This window comes from Mustela nigripes, chromosome 10 (genome assembly GCF_022355385.1).
Source record: "Mustela nigripes isolate SB6536 chromosome 10, MUSNIG.SB6536, whole genome shotgun sequence".
NCBI lineage: Eukaryota > Metazoa > Chordata > Mammalia > Carnivora > Mustelidae > Mustela > Mustela nigripes.
In genome coordinates this window covers 29,119,283-29,136,867 of record NC_081566.1, presented here as the reverse complement: position 1 = coordinate 29,136,867, position 17,585 = coordinate 29,119,283, and the positions used below count along the sequence as shown (strand labels likewise).

The 17,585-nt window shown below is 45.2% G+C and overlaps 1 protein-coding gene across 1 annotated transcript in view; it reads right to left on the bottom strand.

Moving 5' to 3' along the window:
- Positions 1-17,585, bottom strand: part of ACBD3 (acyl-CoA binding domain containing 3) — a 41,736-nt gene that overhangs the window by 11,892 nt on the left and 12,259 nt on the right. The window contains exons 2-5 of the mRNA XM_059412897.1: positions 7,099-7,240; positions 6,300-6,440; positions 2,922-3,080; positions 1,047-1,221 (exon numbers count right to left, since the gene is read on the bottom strand). Coding sequence (XP_059268880.1) covers positions 1,047-1,221; positions 2,922-3,080; positions 6,300-6,440; positions 7,099-7,240 — 617 coding nt within the window. The remainder of the gene's footprint in view (positions 1-1,046; positions 1,222-2,921; positions 3,081-6,299; positions 6,441-7,098; positions 7,241-17,585) is intronic.

The following is a 17,585-nucleotide window of genomic DNA, read 5'->3' as shown; positions in this document are numbered from 1 at the left end:
AAAAAAAAAAAAAAAAGAAAAGCCACTTATTGTCTTGAATAAACTCTGGCCTGACATCTTTTTCATCTTAGGAACAACACAAAATCTGCCGTGCTTTTTAACTTCTCACTCATGCTAAAGACTCAAGGGAAAAGGTATTTCAAGTAAGGATATTAATTTTCAAAGAATTTAAAGAGGTTGGCAGAGCAACCAAGACCACTTCATCTGACAAGAAATGCCGAGCACTACAATGACACACGCTTTCTTCCCTTGGCCTGTTTGACAGATCGTAACTACTTTCTAAGTGAAAAGTTAGGAAGTAAAACTTCACCAGATTCACTCCCCAGAAGGCACTAGTGCCTCTGCCCAGTGTGAAAAATGAACACAGATCAGTGATCTGCCGTACGCACACAACACTTCCACAGACCAATGCTTCTTCTCATTTCAGTCCTCTGAGAGTTCAGGGAGGTGAGCGGGACCAGTACCGGATTTTCTACCCCATTCCTCCTCAGTGAGAGAAAAGGCAGAACAATCAGAGCAGTAGGTAACTTGTCGGATCTCAAGCATGACAATGGCAAGGCCAGGACCGAGTCCAAGTGTCACCCTGCTCTTCATCCCACGCTCCTCAGCCCGAGCCACCTACTCCTTCGTGGAAGCCAAGTACGTGGGGGTGGGGAGCTGGGGGGGCCCGCACTGTGGTGCAGGGGAGCGCGGTCTCACTCCGGCACCCGAAGCAAACATCAAGAGGATCAGCCTGCAAAACCAGCCAATAGCCTCTGGGGACAGGTCCTACCACGGACAGTTGCCTCGGCCCATGAGAGCCTGGAGGACACGGCTGGACAAACACAAGTTTCCCAATTCCTCACGGTGCCAGGACCAGCAACAGAGTCTCCGCCAGACTCACTGGAATGACACCTGGTGCACATGACCCCGGATGCCCTGGGACAAAGGAGCAGAGGTCCCGCCATGTCTGGCTTCCACGTCCTCTATCGGAGGAGCAACTTCATCCCCTGAAGCTGGTGGGAGCAGCGCGTACTTGAGCCTCCCCGGCCCCCAGCCCCGCACACCTGCTGCTGGGCCAGCTGCACCTGGTAGAGCTGCTGCATGTACTGCTGGTAATGCTGCTCCTGCAGCTGCCGGATGAGGAGCTGCTGCTGCTCGAAGTTGCCGGGGTACTGCTGCGCCGCGTACTGCTGGAACTGCGCAGCCGTCTGTGAGTTCAAGGCTGCCATGATCTGCTGCCTGCAACAGCAAGGAACACGCACGCGTCGGCCGCTGGCCAGGGCTTGCGGCAAAAGGAAACATCTTCGTGCCTCATTCGTCACCGTCCCTCTACGAAAGGACGGAGCGGAAAGGATCTCCCGCCATCATGTGCCCCGGGCCCAGACACTCGGCCTCACTGACGAGAGGGAGGCTGATACCTGTGCCGGAGCACCTACAGGCACTCAGCCACTGGGCGCCCAAGAGCGAGGCAGAGGGACGTCTTCGGACGGGAGGTGGTGCCAGTGATCGCCACCTGGCCCGTGATCACAAGGCTGGGAGCAGCAAGAGCCAGGACATGGTCAGGCAGGCCGGGGCAGCCTAGCCTCCCAGCAGGAGGCTGTGAGAGGGTGACTGCCATCCACAGTGGGGCTGAGGGGACATTCAGCTGCTGGCCACAGCTTTGCTCCCTAAACACCCAGACATTAGGAGGAGGCAAGACAGTAACCCAGTAACCAGAACCTGTCACGAGCGGCCCTGGTAAGTGTCAGTATAGTGAGGGAAACTTGCCATGTCTCTAGCATTTCATTTAAAGCCTGCCTTTGGGGCGCTGGGGTGGCAGGGCTCAGGGGGAAGGCGTCTGCCTTCAGCTCACGTCACGATCCCAGGGTCCTGGGACTGAGTCCTGCATCGGGCTCCCTGCTCCACGGGGAGTCTGCTTCTCCCTCGGCCGCTCTCCCTTTTTGTTCTCTTTCTGCCCACCCCACCCCCTACCCCGTCAAATAAATAAAGCAAGCCTGCCTTCCAGAACAATAGGAAAAATAGCACCTGGGCATGCCTGGTACAGAGACAGTAATTTCTCTTTTTCTAAATCTCATTTTCTCTCCTCTAGGCACCACAGGCTTCCTACCTCAGTTACGTGACCAACTTAACACAGACCGGAAAGCCATCTATCACCAAACAGATTCGTAAGCAGAGGGATGAGCAAAATCTCACAAACTCCTGCATAGACCCTAACACTGGGCCCACTGGGGGCACCGCCCACTCCCAAAGGTGCAGCATTCCTCCTCCTCGATGTGCAGCCCCTGGCTGGTGTGCAACTAGTGCAAAAGCCTTTCTAAGCTGCTGCTAAGAGTTAATGAGGCATCAATGGATGGTCATGCTCTCTGGTTTCCTCTAAATGCCACCCCCAGTCCCCACACCTCAGACCCTTCCTCCCTGTCCCCACGGCTCCCTCCTGAAGAGCCAGTCCCTGTGTCACAGCTGCTCTCACAGCCCTGAATGAGAAATAGTTTCAGGTCCCAAATCCTGTACGAGGAATAGATGCCTAACACAGGCTGCGCTGAGCAGACCCTGTCCTGGGACTCTGGGACTGGGGCTATCCCCGATCCCAGCCAGTGCCTTGTGTCCACCAAGGCAGACAACAGGAGGAGGAGGAGACAGACACACAAGCTGGGAAGCAAGACAAGATCACATGGACCCAGGGACAGAGCAAGCCACCTCAGCTCCCCGCTCTAGCCCCTAGGTCCTGGCAGCTAACCCGGAGCCCTTTCATTTTGGGGACCCACTGAAGCTTGAGCTGAGGCCCTCTCAGAAATGGGACAGATCACTGGTACAAATGGCGGGCGCCGGCAGGTGTGCCCTCCCCGTGCACATGTCCCAGAGCTCCCCCAAGGAACGGCACCCAGAGGCTGTGGAGGTCCGGCTCTTGTGCTTAAACACAAGCTGTCCGACCCGCTTACTTCTGCTGCTCCAGCCGGAGCCTCTCGTCTTCTACTCGCCTCCTCTCCTCTTCCTCCTGCCTCAGCCTCTCCTCCTCCTCTCTCCTGCGCTTCTCCTCCTCCTTCTGCAGACGCTCCCTCTCCTCCTCTTCACGCCGCCGCCGCTCTTCCTCCTCTTTCCTATAAGCCAGAACAGACACGGTGAGCCCTGTACCAAGAACCCTGCCTAACATAACTGAAGATGATTTCCCAGTGAAAACGGACACAACTCGGAGAGAACAATGTGGTTGTATTAATGATATTTGAAATATATACACTTCATTGGTAGAAATTTTTTTTTAAAGATTTTATTTATTAATTTGACAGAGAGAAATCACAAGTAGACAGGGAGGCAGCCATAGAGAGAGAGAGGGAAGCAGGCTCCCTGCTGAGCAGAGAGCCCGATGCGGGACTCGATCCCAGGACCCTGAGATCATGACCTGAGCCGAAGGCAGCGGCTTAACCTACTGAGCCTCCCAGGCGCCCCTCATTGGTAGAAATTTATCCTGTGACGTCAATCTCACAATCAGTGAGAACACAGCAGAAATTATGGCTGCACAGAAGAGAAAGGTGTCCACTAGTAAGAGACCACTGAGATCACGATGTGCCCACCCCCCGGCAGGTTTCCCTCACCTATGCTCACAGCATCGTAGGCTTTCCCTTCCCACTGTCTGCTGTGCTTGTAATTCCATCTGTGTGAGAAATTCAGCACTGCACCTGCCCTTCTGTTCAAGTCTGTGCCCTGCAAGGGCAAAGGCTGCCTATCTCCCAGTGCTCTATCCACTGCGCTGAGCACGGTGCTAGATAGGACAAGCACTCAATGCACGCATCTAAAATGAGTAATGCACCAGGATGGCCTGTAGCCACAAAAAAACCATGACTGTGTGGCCTGACACGCAGACACTTGATATCGTTGTTTAATGAAAAGAACAGGGACTAGGAAAAGGTTTGCAAAGAAATACCTAACTGGGGGCGCCTGGATGGCATAGTCAGTTCAGCATCCAATTCTTGCTTTGGCTTACGTTGTGGTCTCAGGGTCCTGGGATAGAGCCCCCAGCCAGGCTCCACGCTCCACACAGAAGTCTGCTAAACTTTCTCTCTCTCTCTGTCCCTCCCTGACATGCGCATATGCACTCACGCTATTATTTATTTAAATAAATAAATCTTTTTCTAAAAAAAGATACACCTTAAATGTGTCCTAGAAAGCAAGGTAGGAGGGAATGTTTTTGGTCTGTGCTTCACATACTGTCATAAATGAAAAATATTTGTATCACATGTATCTGTATATTACTTCTGACCATTAAAAACTATCAAAGCTTTGAATTTAAGGGAAAAAGAAGAGTTGGAAATGCAGGTGCAGCCCCTACCCAGCTCCAGCCCACCCTCGGCCCCTCTCCTGGGGAGCACAGGCCCGGAGGCAAGAGGAAGGCAGGGGGCGCTGGCCAGCTGAGCACAGTGTGAAGGGCAGGACAGCGGAGGATGGGATACAGGTGCTCTGGAGGGATCTGAGGGGACACCCTTTCTTGGTCCTACCACGAAAACTGCTCGACTTACCCCACTTCTCTCCCCAAATTCCTCTAAGTAATGAACAGCACATCCGAGCCACAGCCAGGGCTCAAAACATAGCAATAACATGACCTATTTTTAACCTGTCATGGCTGGTAGAGGACAAGGTGTGTTCCACAGCCAGAGCTGGGACTGTAGGAGGAAGTCTGGTCTTAAATGCTTTCAAAGGGTGCTAGCTGGATTTTACCTCATGACAGAGGTATATTTTTAAAAAAGATTTTATTTCTTTTGAGAGAGAGAGAGAGCAAGCGAGTGCACGCACACAGGAGCAGGGGCAAGGACAGAGGGGGAAGGAGACTCCCCACTGAGCAAGAAGCTCAATGCAGGAGGCATCGATCTGATCCGGGGATGCCAGGATTGTGACCTGAGCCAAAGGCAGAGGCTTATGATTAAGCCACCCAAGTGTCCCTGTAAATACATTTTAAAAGGAAAAATGCAGTTTTACAGGTTAAGATGACTACTAAATATTCAATTTACCACTATGAATCAAAACTTTTTTTTTTTGAGCAGCAAAGCAAGGTTTATTGAGCGACAGTAAAGTAACAATGCAAAACTCCCAAAGAGGGAGAGGACCCAAGAGGGTTGCCCGAATCAAAAATTTTCCTTTGGATAAGTATCTTTTCTTTTCTTTTTTAATTTTATTTCTTTTTTAGAGAGTGAGAGAGACAATGAAAGAGAAAGAGCATGAGTGGAGAAAAGGTCAGCGGGAGAAGCAGACTCCCTGCCGAGCAGGGAGCCTGATGCGGGACTCAATCCTGGGACTCCAGGATCATGACCTGAGCCAAAGGCAGTTGCTTAACCAACTGAGCCACTCAGGCACCCCCAGAATCTTCTGAAAATGTATTAAGCTACTTCCTATCATCTTAAACAGGAATAAATTACACCCAGTGTTGTATGTTGCTGACTTAGAGCCCTGGTTGGGGAGTCTGCTGGAGAGTCTCTCTACCTCTCCCTCTGCCCCCACCCCGACCAGCACTCTCTGAAATATATAAATCTTGGAGAAAAAAAAAAAACCACACACACACACACACACACAAAATAAGGTGTTAACTGTAATGCTGTTGAACTCAGTTATGACAAAAAAAAAAAAAAATCCCATCAACATAAACAGCAGCATCCTCACCTGCCCCCTGGAAACAATAAGCCACCTAGGAGCCAGAGACAATATGCATGTCTCCACAAGATCTACCACACAGTGCAGGAGATAGTCAAGATTTGTGGCATAATGTTTGAGAAGCTCGAGGGAAACAAGAGCAAACGGAGGGGGGGTAAGGGTGGGGAGAGGGGCTGAGTTTACAGTGGAGTTTGCTCAAAATCTTGGTATAATCAGGACAAGAGGAATGCTGCTGTGATGGACAGGTGGTTCCTTTCAAAGGGACAGCCAGAAAGAAGCAGCAGCTCCCTGCCCCCTCAAACTCCTAGTATGGATACCTGCTCACACCAGCAGGTCTGAACAACTGGAGTAAGAATTGGGGAATCTGGGGGCACCTGGGTGGCACAGTCGGTTAAGTGTAAGATTCTTGATTCCGGCTGAGGTCAGGATCTCAGGGTCGTGAGATCAAGTCCTGCATCAGGCTCTGCGCTCAGTCTGCTTGAAATTCTCTCTTCCCTTCTCTCTCTGCTTTCCCCCTGCTTGCATGCTCTCTAGCTCTAAAAAATAAGTAGTCTTTAAAAGTAAATAAATAGATAAAAGTTGGGGATCCAAGGGCAGTGGGACACGTGATTCCGTAAGGCAAAAAAGCACCAGGACTGGGGCTGCACAGGAATAAAGTATGTTGTGTCCTCGAACTTCACCTTTTCTTTTCTTGCTCTTCCTTTTCTATTTTGTGGGATGCGACGTACGTTGAAAAGAGATGGCAACAGCGATGTAGGAGCTTGACAAATTCTAGCATGGCCTCCTCCCTAGACATGCTCCCCAGGGCTGCCCATTCTCTCCTGCAGGGAAGAACAAGGAAAGCCATTACCTCCTCTTCCTAAGAGAGTAAGACTATGATTTAATTTCAACCTAAATGTGAACAATTCTCAATGACAACTAAGATGCAGAATGATTCTACCATCAACAAAGGGCTCCAAACTCGAGTTTCAACAAAGATGCATGACTGATACACTAAATTAGACACGTCACACACAAGCCACACTCACTGCTGGAAACTATGCTTCAGCTGCGCTGCTGCTCATTCCCATATGAGCAAAAGGATATCTGAGTCTGACCTTCCTCCTATCACATTTTAGTCTTAACTGAATACAGCTCTCAGGGCATTGTTTTCTATCACAACTCTGTTCATCCCAGTAAGAAAATCAGTGACTATATTTTAAGTGGCTGCTTTTAATGTCACTTGGGAAGAATCAAATGAAGTTGTCCTTGTCTTATGTTCATAATCAGACGAGTAAACTTCTTCCACATTATTTACCCATAAACATCTCCAAGCCAAAAACAGATACACATCTGAAGATTCCAGACACTGCAAGCAAAAATGGCTGTTTCAGTCTTCCTCTACACTAAGGAACCAGCTGTCTGCATCTTAACCAATTTACTTCGTGCTCTTCTCACCACTATGCTCACTAAGGTCATTATACAACAAAACACGGTTACCTCCTGTCATTCCCCAACACATCAAAGAATCCAACCTCAGGACAAGTGTCTGGATTATATGGACCCATAAGAACCTGCTTATGCAGTGCCACAAGCTTCAGTTTTTCCTCATAAGTTGGATGAAAGGCTTTGCCATCTTTTTCTGTAAGATAAAGAAACATGAAAACAATTAGAATTGGCAAAAAATGTATTTTTCGGTGTTCTATTCTGAAAGTCCCTTATAAGGAAACGTCACACACTGCCTGTGATGGATACAAATCTTATGGTGACATTTATATTTCAAATATTAAATTGTAATAGTTGGAGCCCAAGACAGAAACCCTTTATGCAGGGATCTTTTTTTCGCCCATGAAGCCAAGCACTGACATTCATGTTCAAACTTCTACTGAGAAACCCATCTGTCAAGCTAACAGTCAGATACACAAACTGTTCTGCTGACATCTTCTACACTTATCAGAGACTGTGTAACAATCGTTTTCTAAAAGTTTAAGAAATAATTTTGTATCAGACACTTTTAAGATGATCACGCCTAAGAGGTAATGCATACCTTGAAAGGCCACAAACTGCAGCGTGATGCGGTGAAGGGACTCTAAAACGAGGTCAAAAACAAAAAACAAAAGCTCTGACCTCCTCTCAGACCCTTCCTATCTGTGACACCTCTCAAACTCTCAGTCACTGCTCCTCCCAAGGTAATGGGACAGCGGCAATGACAGCTATCAGAGCTTTCTCCCTCCTCCACAGCATGCTTGGCTCTGGCAGGTTTCTAACTGGCAATGGAGAGTGAAGCCAGCTTTGACCTGTGAAGACTGGGCTGCCATCAACACTCAACGCTGCATATAAATGGGAGCTGGTAACATGGGAAATCCTGAGAGAACAGTGCTGCTTCTCTGATAAATGGTAGCGTTAATTATTGACTGGTTCTAATAAGAGACTGCCACTTAAAAAAAAAGGTAGTACCTATTGCCTACATATTTTATCCATGCATAAAGTAGTCACCAAAATAAAATCACTGATGAGACAAGAATGTGGGTTAAAGGTTATGAACAGGAAACTCGGAGGAGAAAAAAAAAAAACAGAAGTTGCCAAGGAGCATCCCAAGATTCTAGACCTCACAAGTCAAGGAAATGCGAAAGGTTTTCCATTACATACCAAAGCCTCTGCCGTCACAAAGCTCAAACAAAGTCAGGTAACATGGAGAGCTGTTAAGAATGGGACAAAGAGGTACCCACTCTCCCATACTAATTTGAAAGTATACACTGTTAGTTATCTTGGAAGGCAATTTAACAATTTATCTCAACACTAAAAATATGCACACCCCATGACCCAGTCACTCCAATTCTTGTGATCCACCCGTGATCTGTCTTGAATACACAGAGGCAGGGGGATACAGTGGTTTTCTTGCTATCATAAACAATTTACAAAGTTCCTCAATAAAGAAACTGCTAATATGCTATAATATATCATATTATATATGTATTTATTTACATATATATTTATTTTATATTATATATTTATATTATATTTATATAATATATATTTATAAAATATATAATATATATTTTATATATTATATAATATAAACTGCTATAATGTGATATATTCAGAAATGAAGCAATTATAGGAAATACTAAGTGACAAAGCAAGTTGCAAAAAACAATACAGGATCACAGCACACAATCTATGCCATCCATTCAAGCACTCCCCGACCATATGCTTTAACATCTCTAAAATCAGATTGGGCTTGACAGTCCGGTATTCTACAGTTAAAAGAGCAGTTTTCCTTTCTTAATAATAGCATGTACAAAAAAAAAAAAGCATGTACAATAATAGTGATTCTTAGAATTGATAAAACCCTAACACATAAACACACCTACACGTGTATTCCCCAGGGACCCTTACATGAAGGTAGATGCAAATAGCAAAATCTGGGAGTCACAACAAGAGACTAAAGGAGTCTCTTTGAGAACTGAAGCCTTACTTGAGACATCCAAACCTTTCCAGGGCAAAGGTGTGGAAGAACAAACCTAACTGTGAAGAGTGAATGCCTGCCTCTAGGGAAAGGACTGGCAAAATGACTGGACGGGGACTGAAGAGGAGTTTCCTTCCCATTTATGTACGCTTGAATTGTTTTTCTGGCAGAACAAAGTCATGCAATACTTAGCAAAAATAAATATTAAGAAAAGACAAACCTGTGGCACTGACCTTACCTGATAAAAATTCAAACAATTCAGCAGCCTGTGGACCTGCCATCTGTCTTTGCTACTGAGCAAACAGTATCACTAGACAATTAGTATCAAGGGCAGTAACTTCCTCTAAAGCTTTTTGAACAGGATTATCATAGCTCTGTATTTACTAAGAAAAGGCAACTCCCACTTCAAAATCCAACACTTAGAATGCTATTTCACTTAATGGAGAGTATAAAAAGTATTTTTACATTCATACTTTCAACTTAATACATACTGAGCCCGAGTGTAAATTCACTGCCATCATGTAACTTACAAATTATTGAGGTTTAATTAAAAATTTATAATATGCAATACTGTAAACAGCTGTAGCTAGGTGCACATTTTTTTTTAAAGGTTTGTTTATTTATTTATTTGACAGACAGAGAGACAGCAAGAGAGGGAACACAAGCTGGGGGAATAGGAGAAGCAGGCTTCCTGCTAAGCAGGGACCCCGATGCAGGGCTCGATCCCAGGACCCTGGGATCACGACCCCAGAAGGCAGATGCTCAATGACTGAGCCACTCAGGTGGCCCTAAGTGCATATTTCAGGTAGATATTTACTGTAAACAAAGTACAACCATCACACTGAGATAAAGAAAATATTTTATCTTTTAAAAGATTTTATTTGAGAGAGAGAGAGAAAGCACAAGCAGGGAGACGGCCTAGAGAGCAGGAGACCCCCCAACTGAGAGGAGAGCCCCACACAGGGCAGCAGATGCCCTGCTGAGCAGAGACACCCCCCCCCCCCATGAGGGTCTTGATCAGAGGACCCTGAGATCATGACCTGAGCAGAAAGCAGATCCCTAACTGAAAAGATTATTTCAGAGCTTACTTCTGACCTTGGAAGAAAATAGATCAAAAGATAATGAAGTAGGGGCACCCGGCTGGGTCAGTGGGCTAAAGCCTCTGCCTTTGGTTCCGGTCGTGATCCCAGGTTCTGGGATCAAGCCCCACATAGGGCTGTTTGCTCAGCAGGGGGCCTGTTTCCTCCTCTTTCTCTCTGCCTGCCTCTGCCTACTTGTGATCTCTGTCAAATGAATAAATAAAATCTTAAAAAAAAAAAAAAGATAATGAAGTAGCAGTATAAAAGTAGTAGTATTAAGATAATGTTTCAACTCCTTAGGCTAGGCTGGAAGTTGAATTAAATTCCATCACAGTCTATAATCAAGATAAAGCAAGGGGCGCCTGGAGGGCTCAGTGGGTTAAGCCTCTGCCTTCAGTTCAGGTCATGGTCCCAGGGTCTAGGGATCAAGCCCTGCATTGGGCTCTCTGCTCAGCAGGGAGCGTGCTTCCTTCTCTCTCTCTGCCTGCCTCTCTGCCACCTACTTGTGATCTCTGTCTGTCAAATAAATAAATAAAAATATTTAAAAAAATAAAAATCTAACTATTCAACAACACAACACTTAAATTACAATAATCCAGGAAACAGAATACACAGCTGTTAAAAAGACATTTATAAGGGCTACAAAGCATTTCAGAGAACAGATTTATGATGTATTAACTAAAGTAAGTAAAATGAAAAATTATATATGTTTACATAAAATTTATGTATGTTTAGAATTATATAGAAATGCCTAAAAAGTGGCCAAAGACCCACAGAGAACGTAGAAAGATAAAATTTCAAGGATTTGGGTGAGCAATTTATACATACTATAGATCTTCCTTTTAAAAAATTACAGTTGGGGCGCCTGGGTGGCTCAGTGGTTAAGCCTCTGCCTTCGGCTCAGGTCATGATCCCGGGGTCCTGGAATCGAGTCCCGCATCGGGCTCTCTGCTCAGCAGGGAAGCCTGCTCCCTCCTCTCTCTCTGCCTGCCTCTCTGCCTACTTGTGATCTCTGTCTGTCAAATAAATAAATAAATAAAAATAAAAATAAAAAATTACAGTTAATGGGCACCTGGGTGGCACAGTTGGTTCAGTGTCTGACTCTTGATTTCGGCTCAGGTCATGATCTCAGGGTCTTGGGATCAAGCCCCATGTCAGCTTGTGCTGGGGGTGGAACCTGCTTTAGAATCCCTCTCTCCTTCTCCCAACCCCCAACCAGGAGCCCCATTCTCTCTCCCCCTCCCTGTCTGCCCCTATACTCCCTTTCTCTAAACTCATTCATTAATTTAAAATTACAGTTAAGATTTTTTCTCATAAAACTAACTACTTAGAACCCTATTGCTAAAATGTGTAAAACAGAGGTGCCTGGGTGGCTCAGTGGGTTAAAGCCTCTGCCTTTGGCTCAGGTCGTGATCCCAGGGTCCTGGAATCGAGCCCCGCATCGGGCTCTCTGCTCAGCAGGGAGCCTGCTTCCCCATCTCTCTCTCTGCCTACTTGTGATCTCTGTCTGTCAAATAAATCAATAAAATATTTAAAAAAAAAATAAAATGTGTAAAACAACAGTGGCTACTTTGGGCTACCATTTACCAAAAAGCCTTTCCTTAATTTTGAAGATGTGCATAACCATCCTTAACCATCTTCCTTCACTTTGTACAAATTAACCACCAAAACTTTTCTTGTACTAATTATGTCACAGGTAATTATCAGAAACAGCCCAGGGGCACCTGGCTGATTCAGTCGGTGGGGCATGTGACACACTTGATCTCAGGGTGTCAGTTGGGGTTAAAAACTTTAAAAAAAAAAAAAAAAGAAAGAAAGAAAGAAAAGAAACATAGACCAGAACAATGTTCTTTTCACTTTCACCAACTTGTGATGATTTGAAGAACAGTTCTATTAGCTGAAATTTAAATAAGGAGGCTGGGGTTTGTTGTGTTTTTTTTTAAGATTTTATTTATTTATTTGACACAGAGAGAGAGACAGAGAGACGAACAGGGGAATGGCAGGCAGAGGGAGGGAGAAGCCGGCTCCTGCTGAACAAGGAGGACCCTGGGATCATGACCTGGGTTGAAGGCAGCCGTTTAACCGACTGAGCCACCCAGGTGCCCAAGAAGGCTTTTTATTTATTTTTGTTTTTTATTTTTAAGATTTTGTTTATTTATTTGACAAACAGAGATCACATGTAGGCAGAGAAGCAGGGGGAAGCAGGCTCCCTGGTGAGCAGAGAGCCCAATGCAGGGCTCGATCCCAGGACCCTGGACCATGACCTGAGCTGAAAGCAGAGGCTTTAACCCACTGAGCCACCCAGGCGCCCTCAAGAAGGCTTTTTTAAAAAGATTTTATTTAGGTGCCTCGTTAGCACAGTAGATATAGCATCAGTCTCATAAAAAAGATTTTATTTATTCATTTGCCAGAAAGAGACACAGTGAGAGCGGGAACACAAGCAGAGGGAGTGGGGAAGGGAGAAGAAAGCTCCCAGCTGAGCAAGGAGCCCAATGTGGGGGCTTCATCCCAGGACTCCCTGGGATCATGACCCAAGCAGAAGGCAGATGCTTCACTGACTAAGACCCCCAGGTGTCCCGGTTTTTGTTTTTTTAAAACAACCAAAAAGGAAGTATTCTAATGACATCATTTTATCTGGAGCCTTGTAAAAAGAAATTATGCGCTAGTGACTCAAGAATGAAGGTGCAGTGAGCCTGAAAAATAGGAGGGGCTGAGCACTTGGCACAAGCTTCCTGCTTTGTTCAGTCAGTATTTTAGGGATTTTTTTTCCCTTGGATGGGGGGAGGGGGGACCACACCACGACACCCAGATTCTGTGAAAGTAGTAGCCTTGACCTAAGTAAATGCAAATAAAGATAAAATCAGGCAGAAACTTAACTCACTGAAGACCAAACACTTTCCTGCTAAGTCAAGTAATATCATGTAAATATAATGTAATACAGGAATTTTCACACCTACATACAAATTCATATTTGCTGCAGGGAGAGGATTTGAAACCAACAGATAAGAAAAAGAAAAAGAAATCAACAGGTTTTTAGCCTATGACTACACCACAGTTATATTAATGGAGTGGGGGGAGGGCCCAGAGGGGTTTGGTGAGTAAACAAGGAATCTGTACTCAAATGGGTGAGTTTCAGGATTTCTGAGAGTCATTTTAACATCTGCCCTTTTTATGCCTGATGGAATTAAGAATATACTGCCAATTCATTAGGGATTTTTCAAAAGAGGAATGAGTATGTTTTGGGGTGTCTGGTTGGCTCAGACAGCAGAGCATGATCAACTCCTGATCTCAGGGTTGAGATGGAGCCTGACACTGGGTACAGAGATTACTTAAAAATAAAATCTTTAGGGGTGCCTGGGTGGCTCAGCAGGTTGGGCATCTGCATTCAGCTCAGATCATGATCCCATGGTGCTCTCTCTCTCACTTCTTCACTCGCTCTCAAATAAATAAATGAATAAATTTTTAAGAGATTTTATTTACTTATTTGACACAAAGAGAGAGAGAGACAGCGAGAGAGGGAACACAAGCAGGGGGAGTGGAAGACTGAGAAACAGGCCTCCTGCTGAGTTGTGGGGGCAGGGGTCAGTTGATTCCAGGACCCCGGGATCTTGATGTGAGCTGAGGGCAGAGATGATGAGCAACTCAGGCGCCCAATAAATAAAATCTTTAAAGGGGGGGGGGGGGTGTGTGATACATTTTAGGTGTTAGTTCTGGTCAAGCAGTCAAATCTGTTTACCACCATGAACCCCAATATCAAGCATCACACTTGGTTCACTGGTACCACTAAAACCATGCCCAACAAACCTCACTAAAGAAAAAGTTAACTTTATAGGTCCATTTCTGCCAGAATTAGCAAAACAGTACATCCATTCTTAGGAATTGTACTGGCATTTCCACAGAATCATTTACATACTTGTTAGTTTAAAAACTGTTCCATTATCTTTAAACTCTATTACTGGATCTTTAAGTTAATCATCATTCAGGTTAGGGACAAAATTTATCTAAAACAAAAACAAAAAAACCACAACAATACAAAGAAAAGGAAACACACCAAAATGTTAACAATAATAGTTACTTCTAAAAGACTGGATTACAGATTTTTTTATTCCTTTTTTATTTTCCCAAAATTTTCTTCAATATGGATATGTACCTTCATATTAAACACATACACACATTTTTTCTTTTAACAACCATTTTTTAAAAAGTCAAGACAAGGGACGCCTGGGTGGCTCAGGTCATGATCCCAGGTTTCTGGGATGGAGCCCTCCATCGGGCTCCCTGCTCAGCACAGAGCCTTGCTTCTCCCTTTCCCACTCCCCCTGCTTGTGTTCCCTCTCTGGCTATCTCTGTCAAAAAATTACATTAAGAAGAAAAAAGAAAGGAAAGACAAGTTGGGCGCCTGTAGGCCTGTAGGACTCAGTCATTGGAGCATTTGCCTTAGGCATAGGTCATGATCCCAAGGGTCTTGGTATCAAGTCCCAGTTCTGGCTCCCTGCTCAGAGGGGAGTCTGCTTTTCCCTCTCCCCCCACCTCATGCAGGCGGCACGCTCTCTCTCCCCCAACCCCTATGAAAATAAATAGAATCTTAAAAAAAAAAAAAAAAAAAGTCAAGACAATGTATTTTTCAGTCTTTGAGACAAGGTTAACAGATCAATTATTCTCCAGAGGAAAATACAAAACACAGGAGGGTGTGCAGATAATCCCTGCCACCCTAAGTACAGGGCAGCCCATACTGGGCTGATGTTCTCAACTTAAAAGAAAATGCAGAAAATGAAGACCCTTCACCAGTAGGTATAAGCTAAAAAATTACATCTATTTTACTCTTCAGATAGCTCTGGTTCACATCCCAGGATTCGTTATCTTTAGTTTTCTGAGTTAGATGAGAATCATTTTCTTCTGAACCATTTTTGGATCTATGAGTATTAAATATGCTTAACAGTAAAGTTATAAATACCATTAACTACATTTAGAAAAGGCCATGCTGAAACTCAAAAAACTTTAACCAGGGCCATATTCCTACAGGAAAGTTCTATTTCAGTCCTGCCAGAAAGGGATAGACAGGCATCATCCCAGGTTCCTGCACTTGCAGCTTAACGATTACAAAGTTATACTCAGGGGCACCTGGGTGGCTCAGTGGGTTAAAGCCTCTGCCTTCAGCTCAGGTCATGATCCCAAGGTCCTGGGATCAAGCCATGCATTGGGCTCTCTGCTAGGCAGGGAGCCTGCTTCCTCCTCTCTCTCTGCCTGGCTCTCTGCCTACTTAATCTTTCTGTCAAATAAATAAATAAAATCTTTAAAAAAAAAAAAAAAAGCACACAGTTATATTCAATTTGGAATTCTGCTTTCCACAGCAACCAAAAAGACAAACCTAAATTATGACTCGAAAGTAACTGCACAGCTATTTTTCAGGTACCCACGTGTACAAACACAGCAACGAGAAGCAGACAGTGACCAGTTCTACCACCTAAGGGACGCAAAGCCAGTCGTTCTCATTTGAATGGACTGAAGGAGATTGCCTGCTGGCATCGGTCCAGCAACAATTTTTTTTTTAAAGATTTTATTTATTTATTTGACAGAGAGAGATCACAAGTAGACAGAGAGGCAGGCAGAGAGAGAGAGAGGGAAGCAGGCTCCCTGCTGAGCAGAGAGCCCGATGTGGGGCTCGATCCCAGGACTCTGAGATCATGACCTGAGCCGAAGGCAGCGGCTTAACCCACTGAGCCACCCAGGTGCCCCTGCAACAATTTTTTAAAAAGTTCTTTTTCTTTAAAACCAATAAAAGCCATATTAAAGGAGACAGATTAATAGGGGTCAGCAAACTGGACCAACTCTACCTATAGCTGTTTCTGAAAGATCTGTGAGCAAGAATGGTTTTTATTTTATTTATTTATTTGTTTATTTATTTATTTATTTTAAAGGGAAGAGGAGCAGAGGGAGAGGAAGAGCAAGAATTTTAAGCAGGCTCCACCAGGCCCAGCATCGAGCCTGATGTGGGGGTCTAACTCATGAGAAATCAAGAGTCTGATGCTTAACCGACTACGCCACTCAGTCACCCCTAAAGACTGTATTTTTTTTTTAAGATTTTATTTATTTATTTGACAGACAGAGATCACAAGCAGGCAGAGAGGCAGGCAGAGAGAGAGGGGAGGAAGCAGGCTCCCTGCTGAGCAGAGAGCCCAATGTGGGGCTCCATCCCGGGACCCTGGGATCATGATCCGAGCTGAAGGCAGAGGCTTTAACCCACTGAGGCACCCAGGCGCCCCTAAAGATTGTTTTTCTTTTTTAATATTTTATTTATTTATTTGACAGGCGGAGATCATAAGCAGGCAGAGAGGCAGGCAGAGAGACAGGCAGAGAGAGAGGAGGAAGCAGGCTCCCTGTTGAGCAGAGAGCCCGATGCGGGGATCGATCCCAGGACTCTGGGATCAGGACCTGAGCCTAAGGCAGTGGCTTAACCCACTGAGCCACCCAGGCGCCCCTAAAGATTGTATTTTTAAGTAACCTCTACACCCAGCGTTTGAACTCACACCCCCAAGATCAAGAGCTGCATGTTCCGCTGACTGAGCCAGCCAGGCACCCCTGACCTTTATGTTTTCTGAAGGGTGTAAATCAACAACAAAAAGCAAAACTGAACACACAAAAAAGAATGGACATGAACACAGACCATATGTGACCATTAAAGCCTAAAATACTATCTGGTCTTTTTAAGAAAAAAGTTTGCTGACTCTGAACTAGAAGAAGTAAGCTCAAAAGCCAAATGGTTTCTAGGTATTTTTATTCTTTTTAAATCAAATGTAATTAATTGCTTCTTGGCCTTTTGGCTAAGATCAAGTGTAAATCAAATGTAATTAAAAGGACAGAAAACATAAACTTCTAGCTAAACATGGTGGATTAAATACACACAGTCAGCGCTGATCCTCAAAGAGGCCTCAAAGAAAAGGGATATGGAAAGCCATTTAGAGAACCCCACGAGGGTTCAGGAAGTGAAGGCTGCAGGTTCTTGAAAAGCTGGAATTTAGGGACGCTTGGATGGCTCAGTGGGTTAATGCCTCTGCCTTCAGCTCAGGTCATGATCCCAGGGTCCTGGGATTGAGCCCCACATCAGGCTCTCTGCTTAGCGGGGAACCTGCTTTCTCCTCTCCTTCTGCTTGCCTCTCTACCTGCTTGTGATCTCTGTCAAATAAATAAAATCTTAAAAACAAAACAAAACAAAAAAGCTGGAATTTAGATGGAGACAAGAATGCTGGCTGAGGGGCGCCTGGGTGGCTCAGTGGGTTAAAGCCTCTGCCTTCGGCTCAGGTCATGGTCTCAGGGTCCTGGGATCAAGCCCCGCATGGGGCTCTCTGCTCAGCAGGGAGCCTGCTTCCCCCTTCTCTCTCTCTGCCTGCCTCTCTGCCTACTTGTGATCTCTGTCTGTCAAATAAATAAATAAAATCTTT